Genomic DNA, 20,175 nt, shown 5'->3' on the forward strand with positions numbered 1-20,175 from the left:
TATAGAAATGTAAGAGTATGGACTGTATGTATGCTCACTTACAGGAGATAGGGGATAATAAAGCAGTTGCAACCACTGGCTGTTGTGTGCCTCTTTACTGCAATAATGGTTGTTGGATCCCCAGGGTATACAGGTGACGACACTGGTGTGCTCCAGGGTATATACTGTAGGAGTGAATGTACCTCAAAGTAAAAAGAGAGTGAGCACTATGTCTCTCTTTTAGACTAATACTCATTACTTTAGATTCGTTCCTAAATAAAGATTGGTCCCACAGGGATATCAAGAGCCTGCTTTAGGAAAACAAACTACTTATTGTATTAAAAATGCACATACAGTAGAAAGAAATACCTTATATTAAATAGTACTTCAACAATTTAGTGTGTTCTCAATTTTCTTCAGATATTAAGGGTGAGTGGAGGAGAAAAGATGCAATAAAACATAGTACAGTATTTATATGGATAATTCCAATTTAATACCTGTATTTTTAATTATTAATTTTTAGTTTTTAATGTTTAGTATTTAATATTAAACAAGTGTTCCAAAATCTGACAGTCCTGCGTTGTACAGCAATCATGTACATGTAATACTAAGTGTTTTACAGGCAGTCCTCGGTTATCCAACGGAATCCGTTCTGGAAGTAGCGTTGGATAGTGAAAACGTTGTAAAGTGAGTCCCATGTTAATCAGTGACGGAGAGCGTTGGATAACGCATTCAGGCATAGAAAAATTACCCTTAGGGTTGCATTGTAAAGCGTTGGATATGCCATTCGTTGTAAAGTGAAACGTTGGATAGCGAGGACTACCTGTATTTGAGAAATATGTATATATAAATCTTAACATTATCCCAGTGATTAATTATATTTTAACAACTATACTATTTAATAATATCATGATCTAATCCCCCTATATGAATTATAATGGTGTGGGTTCTAAATGTATAAATTACAAGTGACCATAAATAATAATAATTGGATATACCACATAATATGTGCTTTTTCTTCTTCTCTCTCACACTCTCTGTATATGTATACATATGTATATATAGCAAATGGAAATATTACTGTATGCTCATTTGCATGTCTTAGACAGGTCTGCAACCCCGCCTTTCACCATTATCACCCAGCACACAGCACTTCCACTGCAGCAAGGGATTCTGGGAAATGACATGCAAATTAGCACACAGTGCCACCTTTTGTCTCAAGAGAGATAGAGAGATAGAGCTGTACCGTGTTAGCCGAGCTTAATAATCAAAAACAAATAGTCGATACCGTTCTGTGGCTAACAAAATGAAACGAAAGTAAATTTCTTTGCTTAATCAATTGTAACATCGCCCGAAGAAGATCACTATATCTCGAAAGCTCACACAAATAAAAGCATTTAGTTAGCAACAGAACGGTATTGAGTATTTGTTTTTGAAAATCCCTGCTTCGTGGGGATAGAACAAAATGGCAGATGTAATCAGATGACGCTTTGCTGCCAGTCTGACAATGTCACTGCCATGTTAAACTGCCCCTTTAACATTTGCATGTGAGACCTGTCCTAACAAGACCCTCTCTCATTTCCATCTCTCTCTGCCAGAGAAATCCAACCTCCTGATAGTGCGGGACAGCTGTCCCCACCGGGTCCTGTCGCCCTGCAGGCAGCGCAGGAACATCCTGCACATGACTTTCCACAAGATCCACCCTGAAGACATCATCTGGGTGAGTGTGCGCTGATACCCCGGGTTTATCAATTTAAACTATGGAATACTCCGTGTTTATGAGAGGGAAGCAGTGGTGCTTTGGGATTATAAAATGGAAGAGGGAGTACTGTTTGTGTCACCTGCAGCTGGAGAGCCAGGGAAAGGGCTCCTTTACCAAAATAGTCCGTGGGCTCCGGAAAGACACAGAAGGGGACACGGGATGTGAGACTGAGGTTCTGCTGAAGGTTCTGGATGCCTCTCACCAGAACTGCCAAGAGGTAACAGCACTGCCCCCTTAACTGCCCCTGGGAGGGGTACAATTCCAACTGCCCCTGGGAGGGGTACAATTCCAACTGCCCCTGGGAGGGGTACAATTCCAACTGCCCACCTCAACTCACAGCTGTCACTAAGGGACTTAAAGAAGAAGTCCCAATTTCATTGTGTAATGAGCTGCACCCTTCTCCTCTGTCCATCTCTCACTATCTCTCAATACTTCTCGCTCTCTTTCTCTGTCTCTCCCCCCTATTTCTCTTACTTTTTCTCTCCCTGTCCCTTTCTCCCTCTCTACCCTCCTCTTTCTCCCTTTATTTCTCTTTTCCTCTCTCCCCCTCATTATTTAACCCTCTCTCTCTCTTCCTCCCCCCTCTCTCTCTCTCTCCCTCCCCCCCTCTCTCTCTCCCCCTCTCTCCACCCCCCCTCTCTCACCCCCCCTCTTTCCCCCCCTCTCTCTCTCCCCCTCTCTCCACCCCCCTCTCTCCCCCCCTCCCTCTCTCTCTCACCCCCCTCTCTCCCCCCCTCCCTCTCTCTCTCACCCCCCCTCTCTCTCTCACCCCCCCTCTCTCCCCCCCTCTCTCTCTCTCCCCCCCTCTTTCTCTCTCTCTCTTACACACCCTCTGTCTCACTCAGTCGTTTCTGGAAGCCGCCAGCATCATGAGCCTACTGTCCCACAAACACCTGCTCCTGCTTCACGGCGTCTGTGTGGGGAAGCAGAGTGAGTGTGCATTGCAGCGCTATGTCACGTTGTGTTGAATTGTGAGTCTCAGTTGTGTTGTCTAATGTCATAGCTGTCATGTGCACAAGTGTGTGTCACATGGTGATGTGTTGTGTTACATTCTGCTGTGTTGTCACATGGTGTTGAGTTGGGTCCCATTGTCTTGTGCCACATGGGGCTCTGTTGTTTTTTATTGTGTCACATTATGCTCTGTTGTGTTGTGTCACAGTTGTCATGGTGCAGGAGTTTGTGTGTCTGGGAGCCCTGGATCTCTATTTGAAGCGGCAGCACAAGAGCAGCACTGTCCCTGCCAGCTGGAAGCTCGAGGTGGTCAAACAGCTGGCGTATGCCCTCTGCTACATGGTACGTTCCACATACTAACCACCCAGGAGATGAGAAGAGGGCTATACCATCTGCCGTGCTGGGGAGAGTTCAACACATTGAATTAAAGATCTCAGTAACCCCTTCACTCCTATTGCTCCATATAACCGCTCCCTATAACTCCTCCTATTGCCCCATATAACCGCTCCCTATAACTCCTTCTATTGCCCCATATAACCGCTCCCTATAACTCCTCCTATTGCCCCCTATAACCTCTCCCTATAACTCCTCCTATTGCACCATATAACCGCTCCCTATAACTCCTCCTATTGCCCCATATAACTTCCCCCTATAACTCCTGTTGCTTCCTATCATTACCCCTTCCTCTGCCCTAATCCCTCTCTCCTTCATCACAGGAGGATAAACATCTTGTTCACGGAAACGTTTCGGCCAAGAAAATCCTTCTAAGCCGTGTGGGGGACTCAGGAACCCCGCCATTTATCAAACTCAGTGACCCAGGCGTCAGCGTCAGAATCCTGGAGAGAGAAAGTGAGTGTGAGGGGCAGGGCTGGGGGAACAATGCTGTTCATATCATTGTGTGTGTGCAAAGATACACTGTGGGCGAGGTGCAGTCCTGCCTCTTCTCACTGTCTCTCTGTGAGTCTCACTCATTTGGAGTCAGTCTCTTTTATTTTGAGTCTTACTGATTGTCAGGGTCTCATTGTATACATATACACTGCTCCTCTTGCAGTGCTGGTGGAGCGGATCCCCTGGCTGTCCCCAGAGTGTGTTTGTGACCCTGGTAAACTTGCGCTGGAATCTGACCGCTGGGGTTTTGGTGTCACCTTGTGGGAGATCTTCAATGGGGGCAACATGCCCATGAGTGCTGCAGAGCCATCAACGGTGAGACTGCCATCTCTCCAGTGAGCACAAGAGGGCACTGCCAGCCCGTGAACCGCATACAGAGAGAGCTCTGTGCTCCTACATGTCTTCAGCCTTTCCACTTCTGCCTGTCTCTATTTCTCCCCCCCCCCCCCCACATCCCGCCCCTCAACCGTCTTTCCGTTTCTCTCTTGCTGGTTTTCCTAAACTCACTTGTCTCATTCTCTTCTTCTCCCCGCTCCCACCCCCCGATCTAGCTATTGTTCTTCTTTGTCTTTCTATCTTCTTGTCTGCCTCCCACGCTCCCCCTGTCTCTTTCTCTCTTCTCCCTTTTAATTTTCTCTTTCAGTTTTCTCTTTCTCCCCATTATCCTCTCTTCCTCTCCTCTTGCTCCCTCACCTGTTCTCTCCCTCTCTTTCTGTCTTTCCCTTTCATGTCCCTCCCTGCCTTTTTCGTCACTTTCTTTTTCTCCCTCCTGCTATTCTTCTCCTATCTCCTTGTCCTTCCTTCCCATGCTCTCTTCTTCCCCTCCCTCTTCTTTTCACTTCCCCCTCTTCTCCCCCCTGTTTCTCTTCCACCCTACATTTTCTCTCTCCTCATCTCTCTTCTTCCCCACCTTTTCTTCTTCTCTCTTCCCACACCTGTCTCTCTCTCCCTGCCCCCTCCTCTCTCTGACCCCTATTCTCTTCCCATCAGAAGCTGCAGTTTTACAAGGACCAGCTGCACCTTCCTGCACCCCCATGGGCAGAGCTGGCCAGCCTGGTGCAACAGTGCATGTCCTATCCCCCGCTTCTGAGACCCTCCTTCCGTGCCATCATACGGGAGCTCAACAACCTCATTACATCCGGTAAGTTGGGGACACAATAAGACTGCAATGAGGGAGGGGGCTCTGAGTAAAATGCACACACCCCTGCAGTGTTGTTATTTCCACACTAATATGTCACTGTGTACATGCTGCACAGCAGAGCAGGCACAGCCCTGTCATACCTACCACGCGAGACATCAGGAGATCTGCCCAAGGTCACAGATAGCTGGATCTGGGTCTCAGGCAGAGCTCTGCAACTTCAAAGACCAGCTATTTCAATTGCAGGGCAGGTCCTCCTCTCAGGGAGTTCCTCCCTGTGTGGTTGCACACTCTGGTTGCACATGCCCTGCGTACACTGTGTGCGGCGATGCAGTGAGGGGTGTCTTGGTTTGTGCTGCAGATTACGAGTTGTTAGCGGATCTGTCCCCCAGTGAGCAGCAGCTAGGAGACGGGTTCAGGGGCTGTGCACGGGCGTGGGAATGCCAGGACCCCTGTGTGTACGAGGAGCGCCACCTCAAGTATATATCAGTGCTTGGCAAGGTGAGGGGCTTCCCTTACTGACACTCAATGTCTCTGCGATGCCTGTCTCTACTCTCAGCGCTGCCTGTCTCTACTCTTAGCGCTGCCTGTCTCTACCCTCAGTGCTGCCTGTCTCTACTCTTAGCGATGCCTGTCTCTACTCTTAGTGCTGCCTGTCTCTACTCTCAGTGCTACCTGTCTCTACTCTTAGCGCTGCCTGTCTCTACTCTCAGTGCTGCCTGTCTCTACTCTCAGTGCTGCCTGTCTCTACTCTTAGCGCTGCCTGTCTCTACTCTTAGTGCTGCCTGTCTCTACTCTTAGTGCTGCCTGTCTCTACTCTTAGTGCTGCCTGTCTCAACTCTTAGTGCTGCCTGTCTCTACTCTTAGTGCTGCCTGTCTCTACTCTTAGTGCTGCCTGTCTCTACTCTTAGTGCTGCCTGTCTCTACTCTTAGTGCTGCCTGTCTCTACTCTTAGTGCAGCCTGTCTCTACTCTCAGTGCCGCCTGTCTCTACTCTTAGCGCTGCCTGTCTCTACTCTCAGTGCCGCCTGTCTCTACTCTTAGCGCTGCCTGTCTCTACTCTTAGCGGTGCCTGTCTCTACTCTTAGTGCTGCCTGTCTCTACTCTTAGTGCTGCCTGTCTCTACTCTTAGTGCTGCCTGTCTCTACTCTTAGTGCTGACTCTCTACTCTTAGCGCTGCCTGTCTCTACTCTTAGCGCTGCCTGTCTCTACTCTTAGTGCTGCCTGTCTCTACTCTTAGTGCTGCCTGTCTCTACTCTTAGTGCTGCCTGTCTCTACTCTTAGTGCTGCCTGTCTCTACTCTTAGTGCTGCCTGTCTCAACTCTTAGTGCTGCCTGTCTCTACTCTTAGTGCTGCCTGTCTCTACTCTTAGTGCTGCCTGTCTCTACTCTACGTGCTGCCTGTCTCTACTCTCAGCCCTGCCTGTCTCAACTCTTAGTGCTGCCTGTCTCTACTCTTAGCGCTGCCTGTCTCTACTCTTAGTGCTGCCTGTCTCTACTCTCAGTGCTGCCTGTCTCTACTCTTAGTGCTGCCTGTCTCTACTCTCAGTGCTGCCTGTCTCTACTCTTAGTGCTGCCTGTCTCTACTCTCAGTGCCGCCTGTCTCTACTCTCAGCGCTGCCTGTCTCTACTCTCAGTGCTGCCTGTCTCTACTCTCAGTGCTGCCTGTCTTTACTCTTAGTGCTGCCTGTCTCTACTCTCAGTGCTGTCTGTCTCTACTCTTAGCGGTGCCTGTCTCTACTCTCAGTGCTGCCTGTCTCTACTCTTAGTGCTGCCTGTCTCTACTCTTAGTGCAGCCTGTCTCTACTCTTAGCGCTGCCTGTCTCTACTCTTAGCGCTGCCTGTCTCTACTCTTAGTGCTGCCTGTCTCTACTCTTAGTGCTGCCTGTCTCTACTCTTAGTGCAGCCTGTCTCTACTCTACGTGCTGCCTGTCTCTACTCTCAGCCCTGCCTGTCTCTACTCTTAGTGCTGCCTGTCTCTACTCTTAGTGCTGCCTGTCTCTACTCTTAGCGGTGCCTGTCTCTACTCTCAGTGCTGCCTGTCTTTACTCTTAGTGCTGCCTGTCTCTACTCTTAGCGCTGCCTGTCTCTACTCTCAGTGCTGCCTGTCTCTACTCTTAGTGCTGCCTGTCTCTACTCTCAGTGCTGCCTGTCTCTACTCTCAGTGCTGCCTGTCTCTACTCTTAGTGCTGCCTGTCTCTACTCTTAGCGGTGCCTGTCTCTACTCTTAGTGCTGCCTGTCTCTACTCTTAGTGCTGCCTGTCTCTACTCTTAGTGCTGCCTGTCTCTACTCTTAGCGCTGCCTGTCTCTACTCTTAGAGCTGCATGTCTCTACTCTTAGCGCTGCCTGTCTCTACTCTTAGCGCTGCCTGTCTCTACTCTTAGCGCTGCCTGTCTCTACTCTTAGTGCTGCCTGTCTCTACTCTTAGTGCTGCCTGTCTCTACTCTTAGTGCTGCCTGTCTCTACTCTTAGTGCTGCCTGTCTCTACTCTTAGCGCCTCTACCTCTCTCTACTCTTAGTGGTACCTCTCTCTACTCTTAGTGCTGCCTGTCTCTACTCTTAGTGCTGCCTGTCTCTACTCTTAGTGATGCCTGTCTCTACTCTTAGCGATGCCTGTCTCTACTCTTAGTGCTGCCTGTCTACTCTTAGTGCTGCCTGTCTCTACTCTTAGTGCTGCCTGTCTCTACTCTTAGTGCTGCCTGTCTCTACTCTTAGTGCTGCCTGTCTCTACTCTTAGTGCTGCCTGTCTCTACTCTTAGTGCTGCCTGTCTCTACTCTTAGTGCTGCCTGTCTCTACTCTTAGCGATGCCTGTCTCTACTCTTAGTGCTGCCTCTCTACTCTTAGCGATGCCTCTCTACTCTTAGTGCTGCCTGTCTCTACTCTTAGTGCTGCCTGTCTCTACTCTTAGTGCTGCCTGTCTCTACTCTTAGCGCTGCCTGTCTCTACTCTTAATGATGCCTGTCTCTACTCTTAGCGCTGCCTGTCTCTACTCTTAGCACTGCCTGTCTCTACTCTTAGTGCTGCCTGTCTCTACTCTTAGTGCTGCCTGTCTCTACTCTTAGTGCTGCCTGTCTCTACTCTTAGCGCTGCCTGTCTCTACTCTTAGTGCTGCCTGTCTCTACTCTTAGTGCTGCCTGTCTCTACTCTTAGTGGTACCTCTCTCTACTCTTAGTGGTACCTCTCTCTACTCTTAGTGATGCCTGTCTCTACTCTTAGTGATGCCTATCTCTACTCTTAGTGCTGCCTGTCTCTACTCTTAGTGCTGCCTGTCTCTACTCTTAGCGCTGCCTGTCTCTACTCTTAGCGCTGCCTGTCTCTACTCTTAGCGATACCTGTCTCTACTCTTAGTGCTGCCTGTCTCTACTCTTAGTGCTGCCTGTCTCTACTCTTAGTGGTACCTCTCTCTACTCTTAGCGATGCCTGTCTCTACTCTTAGTGATGCCTATCTCTACTCTTAGTGCTGCCTGTCTCTACTCTTAGTGCTGCCTGTCTCTACTCTTAGTGCTGCCTGTCTCTACTCTTAGTGCTGCCTGTCTCTACTCTTAGTGCTGCCTGTCTCTACTCTTAGTGGTACCTCTCTCTATGCTTAGTGATGCCTGTCTCTACTCTTAGTGATGCCTGTCTCTACTCTTAGCGCTGCCTGTCTCTACTCTTAGCGCTGCCTGTCTCTACTCTTAGCGCTGCCTGTCTCTACTCTTAGCGCTGCCTGTCTCTACTCTTAGCGCTGCCTGTCTCTACTCTTAGCGCTGCCTGTCTCTACTCTTAGCGATACCTGTCTCTACTCTTAGCGATACCTGTCTCTACTCTTAGCGCTGCCTGTCTCTACTCTTAGCGCTGCCTGTCTCTACTCTTAGCGCTGCCTGTCTCTACTCTTAGTGCTGCCTGTCTCTACTCTCAGTGCTGCCTGTCTCTACTCTCAGTGCTGCCTGTCTCTACTCTTAGTGCTGCCTGTCTCTACTCTTAGTGATGCCTGTCTCTACTCTTAGTGATGCCTGTCTCTACTCTTAGTGATGCCTGTCTCTACTCTTAGTGCTGCCTGTCTCTACTCTTAGCGCTGCCTGTCTCTACTCTTAGTGATGCCTGTCTCTACTCTTAGTGGTGCCTCTCTCTACTCTTAGTGCTGCCTGTCTCTACTCTTAGTGCTGCCTGTCTCTACTCTTAGTGCTGCCTGTCTCTACTCTTAGTGATGCCTCTCTCTACTCTTAGCGCTGCCTGTCTCTACTCTTAGCGCTGCCTGTCTCTACACTTAGCGATGCCTGTCTCTACTCTTAGTGATGCCTGTCTCTACTCTTAGTGATGCCTGTCTCTACTCTTAGTGATGCCTGTCTCTACTCTTAGTGGTACCTCTCTCTACGCTTAGTGATGCCTGTCTCTACTCTTAGTGATGCCTGTCTCTACTCTTAGTGGTACCTCTCTCTACTCTTAGTGATGCCTGTCTCTACTCTTAGTGCTGCCTGTCTCTACTCTTAGTGATGCCTGTCTCTACTCTTAGTGATGCCTGTCTCTACTCTTAGTGATGCCTGTCTCTACTCTTAGTGATGCCTGTCTCTACTCTTAGTGCTGCCTGTCTCTACTCTTAGTGATGCCTGTCTCTTTCTTCCATCTCTTTAAGCGATGCCTCCCTCTCTCCTCTCTCTCTCTCCTTTCTCAGCGATGTTTTCCTATCTCTTCTATCAGAAGTGCCTACCTCTCTCCCCCCTCTGTTTCAGCGGCGCATTCCTCTTGCTCTCAAGGGCGCCTTCTTCTCCTCCCTCTCCTCTCTCAACAATGCCTCTCTCTCCTCAAAGGTGCCTCCTTCTCACTCAGCGGTGCCTCCCTGTCCTCTATCAGCAGTGTGTCCCTCTCTCTCAGCGGTGCCTCCCTCTTTCCTCCCTCTCTTTAAGCGGTGCCTCCCTTTTGACTCTCAGCGGTGCCTCCCTCACCTCTCTCAGCGGTGCCTCCCTCACCTCTCTCAGCGGTGCCTCCCTCACCTCTATCAGCGGTGCCTCCCTCACCTCTATCAGCGGTGCCTCTCTCTCTTTCCTTTCTCTCAGTGGTGCCTCTCTCTCTTTTTCCTTTCTCTCAGTGGTGCCTCTCTCTCTTTCCTTTCTCTCAGTGGTGCCTCTCTCTCTTTCCTTTCCCTCAGTGGTGCCTCTCTCTCTCTTTCCTTTCTTTCAGCGGTGCCTCTCTCTTTTTCCTTTCTTTCAGCGGTGCCTCTCTCTTTTTCCTTTCTTTCAGTGGTGCCTCTCTCTTTTTCCTTTCTCTCAGTGGTGCCTCTCTCTCTCTTTCCTTTCTTTCAGTGGTGCCTCTCTCTCTTTCCTTTCTCTCAGTGGTGCCTCTCTCTTTCCTTTCTCTCAGTGGTGCCTCTCTCTCTCTTTCCTTTCTCTCAGTGGTGCCTCTCTCTCTCTTTCCTTTCTTTCAGTGGTGCCTCTCTCTCTTTCCTTTCTTTCAGTGGTGCCTCTCTCTCTCTTTCCTTTCTCTCAGTGGTGCCTCTCTCTCTCTTTCCTTTCTTTCAGCGGTGCCTCTCTCTTTTTCCTTTCTTTCAGTGGTGCCTCTCTCTCTTTTTCCTTTCTCTCAGCGGTGCCTCTCTCTTTCCTTTCTCTCAGTGGTGCCTCTCTCTCTTTTTCCTTTCTCTCCGTGGTGCCTCTCTCTCTTTCCTTTCTTTCAGTGGTGCCTCTCTCTCTCTTTCCTTTCTCTCAGTGGTTCCTCTCTCTTTTTCCTTTCTCTCAGTGGTGCCTCTCTCTCTCTTTCCTTTCTTTCAGTGGTGCCTCTCTCTCTCTTTCCTTTCTCTCAGTGGTGCCTCTCTCTTTCCTTTCTCTCAGTGGTGGCTCTCTCTTGGCTCATAGCAGAGCATCCATCTCTCTCAGGGGTGATTCCCATTCTCTCCTCTCTCAGTGCTGTCTTTCTCTCTCTCTCCCCTCTCAGCAGTGCCTCCGTCTCTCCCCCTCCCCCCTCTCTCAGCAGTGCCTCCCCCTCTCCCCCTCCCCCCTCTCTCAGCAGTGCCTCCCCCTCCCCCCTCTCTCAGCAGTGTCTCCTTCTCTCTCTCAGCGGTGCCAATCTCTCTCCTCTCCAGTTGTGCGTCCTTATTTCTCCCCTCTCAGCGGTGCCTCCCTCTGTCCCTTCTTTCTCAGTGGTGCCCCCCTCTCTCTGCACTCTCAGTGGTGCCTCTCTGTCTCCCCTCTGTCAGTGGTGCCTCCCTCTCTCCCCTCTCAGCGGTGCCTCCCTCTCTCCCCTCTCAGCGGTGCCTCCCTCTCTCCCCTCTCAGTGGTGCCCCCCTCTCTCTTCCCTCTCAGCGGTGCCTCCCTCTCTCCCCTCTCAGTGGTGCCCCCCTCTCTCTGCACTCTCAGTGGTGCCTCTCTCTTTCCTTTCTCTCAGTGGTGCCTCTCTCTCTTTCCTTTCTCTCAGTGGTGCCTCTCTCTTTCCTTTCTCTCAGTGGTGCTTCTCTCTCTTTCCTTTATCTCAGTGGTGCCTCTCTCTGCACTCTCAGTGGTGCCTCTCTCTTTCCTTTCTCTCAGTGGTGCCTCTCTCTCTTTCCTTTCTCTCAGTGGTGCCTCTCTCTCTCTTTCCTTTCTCTCAGTGGTGCCTCTCTCTCTTTCCTTTCTCTCAGCGGTGCCTCTCTCTCTTTCCTTTCTCTCAGTGGTGCCTCTCTCTCTTTCCTTTCTCTCAGTGGTGCCTCTCTCTCTCTTTCCTTTCTCTCAGTGGTGCCTCTCTCTCTTTCCTTTCTCTCAGTGGTGTCTCTCTCTCTTTCCTTTCTCTCAGTGGTGCCTCTCTCTCTCTTTCCTTTCTCTCAGTGGTGCCTCTCTCTCTCTTTCCTTTCTCTCAGTGGTGGCTCTCTCTTGGTTCATAGCAGTGCATCCATCTCTCTCAGGGGTAATTCCCATTCTCTCCTCTCTCAGTGCTGTCTTTCTCTCTCTCTCCCCTCTCAGCAGTGCCTCCGTCTCTCCCCCTCCCCCCTCTCTCAGCAGTGCCTCCCCCTCTCCCCCTCCCCCCTCTCTCAGCAGTGCCTCCCCCTCCCCCCTCTCTCAGCAGTGTCTCCTTCTCTCTCTCAGCGGTGCCAATCTCTCTCCTCTCCAGTTGTGCGTCCTTATTTCTCCCCTCTATCAGAAGTGCCTCCCTCTGTCCCTTCTTTCTCAGTGGTGCCCCCCTCTCTCTGCACTCTCAGTGGTGCCTCTCTGTCTCCCCTCTGTCAGTGGTGCCTCCCTCTCTCCCCTCTCAGCGGTGCCTCCCTCTCTCCCCTCTCAGCGGTGCCTCCCTCTCTCCCCTCTCAGTGGTGCCCCCCTCTCTCTTCCCTCTCAGCGGTGCCTCCCTCTCTCCCCTCTCAGTGGTGCCCCCCTCTCTCTGCACTCTCAGTGGTGCCTCTCTCTTTCCTTTCTCTCAGTGGTGCCTCTCTCTCTTTCCTTTCTCTCAGTGGTGCCTCTCTCTTTCCTTTCTCTCAGTGGTGCTTCTCTCTCTTTCCTTTATCTCAGTGGTGCCTCTCTCTGCACTCTCAGTGGTGCCTCTCTCTTTCCTTTCTCTCAGTGGTGCCTCTCTCTCTTTCCTTTCTCTCAGTGGTGCCTCTCTCTCTCTTTCCTTTCTCTCAGTGGTGCCTCTCTCTCTTTCCTTTCTCTCAGCGGTGCCTCTCTCTCTTTCCATTCTCTCAGTGGTGCCTCTCTCTCTTTCCTTTCTCTCAGTGGTGCCTCTCTCTCTCTTTCCTTTCTCTCAGTGGTGCCTCTCTCTCTTTCCTTTCTCTCAGTGGTGTCTCTCTCTCTTTCCTTTCTCTCAGTGGTGCCTCTCTCTCTCTTTCCTTTCTCTCAGTGGTGCCTCTCTCTCTCTTTCCTTTCTCTCAGTGGTGGCTCTCTCTTGGTTCATAGCAGTGCATCCATCTCTCTCAGGGGTAATTCCCATTCTCTCCTCTCTCAGTGCTGTCTTTCTCTCTCTCTCCCCTCTCAGCAGTGCCTCCGTCTCTCCCCCTCCCCCCCTCTCTCAGCAGTGCCTCCCCCTCTCCCCCTCCCCCCCTCTCTCAGCAGTGCCTCCCCCTCCCCCCTCTCTCAGCAGTGTCTCCTTCTCTCTCTCAGCGGTGCCAATCTCTCTCCTCTCCAGTTGTGCGTCCTTATTTCTCCCCTCTATCAGAAGTGCCTCCCTCTGTCCCTTCTTTCTCAGTGGTGCCCCCCTCTCTCTGCACTCTCAGTGGTGCCTCTCTGTCTCCCCTCTGTCAGTGGTGCCTCCCTCTCTCCCCTCTCAGCGGTGCCTCCCTCTCTCCCCTCTCAGCGGTGCCTCCCTCTCTCCCCTCTCAGTGGTGCCCCCCTCTCTCTGCACTCTCAGTGGTGCCTCTCTGTCTCCCCTCTGTCAGTGGTGCCTCTCTCTCTCCCCTCTCAGCGGTGCCTCCCTCTCTCCCCTCTCAGCGGTGCCTCCCTCTCTCCCCTCTCAGTGGTGCCCCCCTCTCTCTGCACTCTCAGTGGTGCCTCTCTCTCTCCCCTCTCAGCGGTGCCTCCCTCTCTCCCCTCTCAGTGGTGCCCCCCTCTCTCTGCACTCTCAGTGGTGCCTCTCTCTCTCCCCTCTCAGCGGTGCCTCCCTCTCTACCCTCTCAGCGGTGCCTCCCTCTCTCCCCTCTCAGCGGTGCCTCCCTCTCTCCCCTCTCAGCGGTGCCCCCTCCTCTTTTTAGGGATTTTCCCACATGTCCTGTCTCTTTTCCTCTCAGCGGTGCCTTGCCCTCTTCTCCCATTCTGCAGGGGAATTTCGGCAGCGTGGAGCTGTGCCGTTATGACCCCATGGGGGATAACACGGGGGAACTGGTTGCGGTGAAGAAGCTGCAGCACAGCACAGCCGAGCACGTCCGGGACTTCCAGCGAGAGAGCGTTATCCTGCGCTCGCTACACAATGACTACATCGTCAGTTACAAGGGCGTGTGTCACAGCGCCGGTGAGGGGTCTGCGGAGACCAGCAATAGGGGGGGAAAGAGTTAAAACAAGTCCCATATCTTACATATTATACTGAGACATCAGCCTTACAAACACGGCACTCCCTATAATTCCGCTTATTGCTCCCTATCTCTCTCTATTGATCTATAAACCCATACTATCACTGTGTTAAATGGGATAACTCGTAGCCGGAGTAGGGCTGCCCTTTGAAGTGGGTGTTTTCCTCTAAAGGCCGTCGGAGTTTCCAGCTGATCATGGAGTATATTCCGAACGGGAGTTTACGGGAATATCTACCGAAGAACCGATACGGACTGGGGTCCCCCCAACTCCTTCTCTACGCCTCACAGATCTGCAAGGTGCGTCCTGACCTCCAGACACATGTCACGTGGGATCACTTCAGACATGTCAATATACACCAGGCACGTCACTTGTCTGCCTCCAGGGGGCACTCTCGCATTGCTAGCTGTGATTTCTCTTCCCATTGCTTTACAACACTCAGCTGACATACACACATCCCAATGTAAAATCATCAGCTTTGTGAGTCTGCTCAGTAAAGGGAGTGGTTACCTGATGCATAGATTATAACTCCTCCTATCGCTCCGTATTACCGCTCCCTATATCTCCTCCTATTACTCCAAGATAATCACTACCTATAAGTCCTCCTATTGCCCCATATAACAGCTTATTATAAGTCCTCCTGTTGCCCCATATAACCACATCCATATATCTCCTATTGCCCCATATAACCTCTCCCTATAACTCATATTGCTCCATATAACCACTTCCTATAACTCCTCCTATTGCCCCATATAACCGCTCCTTATTGCTCCTCCTATTGCTCCATATAACCACTTCCTATAACTCCTATTACCCCAATATAATCGCTCCCTACAACTCCCCCTATTGCTCCCTATATCTCCTCCTATTACCCCAATGTAACCGCTCCCTATATCTCCTCCTATTGCCCCTTATAACCGCTCCCTATACCTCCTCCTGCAGGGGATGCTGTACTTGGGATCTCAGCGTTATGTGCACCGGGATTTGGCCAGTCGGAATATCCTGGTGGAGAATCGGAATCACGTGAAGATTGGAGACTTCGGTCTGGCCAAGATCCTGCCGCAGGACAAGGAGTATTATGTGGCACGAGAGCGCGGAGAGAGTCCCATCTTCTGGTACAGGAAAAAGAGCGGAGGGAGAGAGGGGACTCGTGAAAATGAAGATGACCGTGGGAGGGGGGAAGCATGGGGAGAGAGTATGGAGTGTGGGGAAAGAGGGAGGAACAGGAGGTGGATATAGGGAGAGGCAGAGCGGGGAAGAAAAGGGGATACAGGGAGACAGTGGTGGGCGTGCTGAGAGGGAGGTAAGTGTGAAGAGGGTAGAAGTGAGTGATGGGGGTACAGCAGTAGGAGGTGAGTATGAGAAGGTAGGGGGAACCAGGTGAGAGCATGGGGTGGGGATGCATGGGTAAGGAGGGGGGCATGGGAAGAGGGAAATGAGCATGGGAAGTAGTGGGTGCATAGAGAGAGGGGGGGCGGAGAGAGACCCATTTTCTGGTACAGGAGAGGGGGGTGTGGGGAGAGGGAGGAGATTGCAGTGGAGAGGGAATAATGTGGGAAAAGGTAGGGGAGCATGGGAGGGGGTGTGGGGAAAGGTAGGGGAGCATGGGAGGGGAGGGGGAGTGGGGAAAGGTAGGGGAGCATGGGAGGGGAGGGGGTGTGGGGAAAGGTAGGGGAGCATGGGAGGGGAGGGGGTGTGGGGAAAGGTAGGGGAGCATGGGAGGGGGTGTGGGGAAAGGTAGGGGAGCATGGGAGGGGTGTGGGGAAAGGTAGGGGAGCATGGGAGGGGAGGGGGTGTGGGGAAAGGTAGGGGAGCATTGGAGGGGAGGGGGTGTGGGCATGTCTCTGTTGTGAGATGTCTCTCTGTTTCAGTTCTGTGACTGGCACGCCTCTGAATCTCACATGAGATGTCTCTCATTCTCCCTAATGCTCTTATCGATCTATGTCTCAGGCACGCCCCTGAGTCCCTCTCTGACAGTGTGTACTCCCGCGAGTCTGACGTGTGGAGTTTTGGGGTCCTGCTTTATGAGCTCTTCACCTACAGCGAGAGGATCTGCAGCCCCCCCACAGTGAGTGACCCCTTCCCCATTGTGAGGGACCATTCGTCAACAGTTAGTCCCCCAAATACACACACACTTACAGTATAAAAGACACAGTCTTGAGCAGCATATCTGCCCAACCCTAACACATCTGTACAGCCACATCATCCCGCATAGTCTGGCGTGGTGTAAACATCAGCATTGGGTCTGTGATGAACCCTCTCCTCCCTGCTGCTTCCCAGGAGTACCTACGTATGATGGGTCCTCACAACGCCCTGCAGACCGTCTGCAGCTTGGTGGCACTATTACGGGCAGACAAGAGACTCTGCGCTCCCCCCAGCTGTTCTACAGAGGTGAGACCCTATTAGTGCCTGTAACACCCTCAACACCATCTACTTCTCCCTATAACTCCTCTTCTTGCTCCATATAACCTCTCCCTATAACTCCTCTTCTTGCTCAATATAACCGCTCCCTATAACTCCTATTACTCCATATAATCCCCCCCCCTATAAATCCTAATATTGCTCCATATAACCGCTCCCTATAACCCCTCGTATTGTTCCATATAACTGCTCACTACAACTCCTGCTATTGCCCCATATAACTACTCCCTAGAACTCCTACTATTGCCGCAGGGAGGAGGAGTGGCTCAGTGAGTAAAGATATTGAAAATGACACCGAGTTTGTTTCGGGGGAGTCTGGTTAAAATCCCGGTATCAGCTCATTGTGACCTTGAGCAAGTCACTGTATCTCCCTGTGCCTCTGTGCAATCATTGATTGTAAGCTCTGCGGGGCAGGGTCTGTGTCTGTACAAATTCCTAAGTGCTGCGTACTGTACTGTAATTGTGAGGCATTGGGAGAAAAGGGCTATATGCAGGGTTTGACAAAGTGCCCAAAAAGCTACTCGCCCAACCAAAAAAGCAACTTGCCACCTCGCCCTGCCCCTGCTCTTCCCAGCATCCCAATGCGGGAATTGAACCCCTTATGCTTCATATGTTAGTGCTATTCTCTAACTCAGCGGTGCGCAAAGTGGGGGGCGGGAGAATTTCCATGGGGGGCGCGGCGGCTACAGCGGTCCCGCGCTCTCCCCCAAGGCACTTAAATGAAGTGCCGGGGGGGGGGGGGACCGCGTGAGGCCTCTACAGTTTCTCTTACCTGATCTTCAGCGGCATCAAATGATGCCGTGGGGGGTCACATGACGTCACGTTGCCATGGTAACGTGACGACACATGACCCCGTGACGTCATTTGATGCTGGAGTCGAGGAGGAGAGGGGCCACAAGGCAGGAGATAAGGAGGGGGGAGAGGGGGCGCGCAAGTTAAAAACTTTACTCACCCCTGAGCCAACTACTACACCACAGCATATTCAATATTAAGTCCAGTAATACTAAATACTTCTCACATTGTTTAGTCAATAAAATTCCCTATTTAAGAGGGATACATCAGCACTTAGGTTATCACCATAAAGGAAAAACATGTCATTTAAAATGTTTCCTTTTGAATGTCAGTAAATAAAAATACAGGGGGTCTGTAACTCTGTATTTCCCCATTATCTCTTAGCATCGCCGCAGGCAGATTTTCTGGCCACCCTCCCCGTGTCCGCTGTCTTGCGAGACCCTCCCCCCCCCCCATTTTAAACCTTGGAGCGCCCTCTGTCCCCCCCCCCACTCTTCCCATGTATTTCTCTCCCCTCTGTCTCACTCCTCTTCCTCACTCACCCCCCTCCCTCAATTACCCCACTCTCACTCAATCCCTCCCCACCTCACATGTATTTATCTCCCCTGCGTCTCACTCTTACTCCCTATTTTCCTCCCTCTTTTCTGGTCACCAATGAAATACTTGGATACAAAACTACTTTATAAGAAGTCTAATAAAAGATATATTTTTCATTGTAAGTTTTTAGTAAATGCAATGTAAGCATTTTATCTGAGGTTAATGGTCCATGTTTTTTCAGAGTGCGCTTATTATATTGCATTAATAATTCTACATTCGTTGACACACCACACCCCAAAAACAGTCCCAGATAATCAGATTGATGTTTTTATATGCGATGTAAGCAATATTTCTTCCAGGGTCAGCAAACAAACAAACTCCCGTAGATGTCGCTGTTGACCATGAAATATATGTCCAACATTCATCACTTTCATTAACAGATCAATTCTGATCAGTAGGGGTTACTCTTGCATAATCACTAGACCCTTAACTTATCTACAGTACACATGTTTATCTTTGAAAGGCACTTTCTATCTGCTGCAGCTCTCCTGCTTATCTAGAAGAATCCTGTAGCATGAAAATCATGCCAGAGAATCAGCAGAAATTCAGGAACACCAGAAGTAGCAATATATGTTTTATTATTTTCCAAATGGGGGGCGGGGTGTGTGTGTGTGTGTGTGTGTTATATATGGTCTTCTTTAATAAATTCTACCTGTCCCTACTAAGAATTAAAAGCAAGGGGTGGATCCTGCTCCACAGCCTTACAAGCTGCCTTTAGAAATCCAGGCCAGGTATTGCATAGAACAGTGGAGGTTCTGCGGGTGGAGCCAGTTGCAGATCACCTGGGCCTAATTAACAGGGTTTAAAAAGGCCAGGCTTCTCCCCCATTCCTCTATTCCAGCTAACAGAGCTGGACGCTACAAACAGACACTTGTCTGCAGCAATCTTGTTTGGTAAGGCGGGAAGCCACCCAAAAAGATAGCTAGAGAACTTATGTCTAGTTAGTGCTCAGATAGAGCAAGAGTTTATTTTTATTCTTTTGTTTATCTTGTTTCATCTGCTGGTGTGTTAAAGCAAATAAAAACACTTGAACCAGAGCTAGATCTGTCCTGTATTGTGGCTTACCCTAAAAGACAGTGGGGTTTTAAAGATCCCAGACAAAAACCCTTCAGCCAAAAAGGGTATTTTGTCACTATATGTATATGAAAAACATTAATCTCATCCCATATTGCTCCACATAACTGCTTCCTTTACCACCTCCTTGTTTCAACTGTAGGTTTACCGGTTGATGCTCAGTTGCTGGGCCTCTCACCCTTCCGAGCGGCCATCTTTCAGTGATCTGGAGGCCAGCATGGAGAGACTGAGGGACATCAGCATCAACTGTGGAGGGTGACAGGGACAGAAGGTTGTGCCACCCCCACCTTCTATTAGCATCAAGAGAGGACCTGAGCTCACATTAACCCCTTCACTGCCAGAGGGGCCTGCAATGGATTGCGGTTCAATATAATAACATGCAGAGTGATATAATAACACGCAGAGCACTAACATAACATGCAGGGATGTAAATAACACGGAGAGCATAACATGCACAGCGATGGAGAAACACATCGAGCAAAGTAATAATATGGAGGCTCTTCTGCTACCGTGGGCTGATGAGTAAAGCAAGCAGGAACCGTGAGAGGGATTTCTATCAAGCCACAACTCTACTACTGAAAACTACTGTGTTACGTTTGACATCAAGTGCTCCAGATGGGTTACATTGTATAACACGCTTTAAGATATGCTTACAAGACCTTTCCATTGTGCATTGGAAAGACATATAGTTAAGAGTACCGCTGTGTAATCGGCACAAAGAGCAACAACACCTTGTTATATCACAGCACTCCCACTAGGATCATAGAGATATCGGACATAAGTTGCGGTATAAATTAAATACTTCCCTTCACTCCAAACACATATTCTTTATTTACATTTCACTTAGGAAGTAATTGCTTTTTCTACAGTAAGATAAGCTTTAGCACGCCCTTCTGAGTCATATGAATGGGAGTAAAGGTACTGTATGCCTAAGCTTTGCACCCTTTGTAAATCAATGTGTTGTTTGTCAGGTGTGCTAGGACCTAATGCTCTTTTTAACCACTGTACTAATTCACTGATACAGTAATAGATATAGAGACGCACATACTACACTTAGGGTTGCCAGGTGGATTCTTCAAAAGTTCCTGGCACAATGGTGAAAGGTGCGACGCCCTCGAGATGCACACGCCTCCGCTCCATGCTGGCCCCACCCCCAGGCTACTGACACCTCCTGATTGGCTGATGCAAGGTAATGCAGCCAATCAGGATGGAGGAGTCTGCCCAGCCCCCTAGCAACAGCCCTGCTCTCTTCAAACTCAGGGTAAGCCCACGCCCCCCCCCCCCCTCAAGCCAGTCAGGTCACTGTCCAGAGAGTAAATACCGGGTACATGTCCAATATTACCTCTCATTTTTTATTGGACAGTGTTCAAATACAGGACAGTCCGGTTCAATACTGGACACCTGGCAACCCTAACACTGATACACACAATGACACTGACAAAGATGAGATATTAGGGGGTCTGGCATAACAACATAACAGCATTTAGGATGAAGCCATTTTGTGTGAATATTTCAATCCGCCATCTTGTCTTGTCTCTGTGAGTCTTAATTTCTGTGTTACATTTCTGTATAAACAAATGTGTGAAGCAGAGAAGGGAATTTTTTCGCTCCTAGCTAAATTTATTGACTCTTCCTCATCC

The 20,175-nt window shown here is 50.1% G+C and overlaps 1 protein-coding gene across 1 annotated transcript in view; it reads left to right on the forward strand.

The window, feature by feature from the left end:
• Positions 1-19,472, forward strand: part of JAK3 (Janus kinase 3) — a 54,592-nt gene extending 35,120 nt beyond the window's left edge. Inside the window, exons 11-24 of the mRNA XM_075611254.1 lie at positions 1,578-1,699; positions 1,827-1,958; positions 2,587-2,671; positions 2,901-3,034; positions 3,409-3,541; positions 3,744-3,895; positions 4,571-4,721; positions 5,080-5,219; positions 13,406-13,595; positions 13,826-13,950; positions 14,594-14,766; positions 15,602-15,719; positions 15,932-16,042; positions 18,678-19,472. Of these exons, the coding sequence (XP_075467369.1) occupies positions 1,578-1,699; positions 1,827-1,958; positions 2,587-2,671; positions 2,901-3,034; positions 3,409-3,541; positions 3,744-3,895; positions 4,571-4,721; positions 5,080-5,219; positions 13,406-13,595; positions 13,826-13,950; positions 14,594-14,766; positions 15,602-15,719; positions 15,932-16,042; positions 18,678-18,794 (1,883 nt within the window). The 3' untranslated portion in view covers positions 18,795-19,472. The remainder of the gene's footprint in view (positions 1-1,577; positions 1,700-1,826; positions 1,959-2,586; positions 2,672-2,900; positions 3,035-3,408; positions 3,542-3,743; positions 3,896-4,570; positions 4,722-5,079; positions 5,220-13,405; positions 13,596-13,825; positions 13,951-14,593; positions 14,767-15,601; positions 15,720-15,931; positions 16,043-18,677) is intronic.
• Positions 19,473-20,175: the final 703 nt, after the last annotated feature.

The sequence above is a fragment of the Ascaphus truei genome, chromosome 8 (genome assembly GCF_040206685.1).
Source record: "Ascaphus truei isolate aAscTru1 chromosome 8, aAscTru1.hap1, whole genome shotgun sequence".
NCBI lineage: Eukaryota > Metazoa > Chordata > Amphibia > Anura > Ascaphidae > Ascaphus > Ascaphus truei.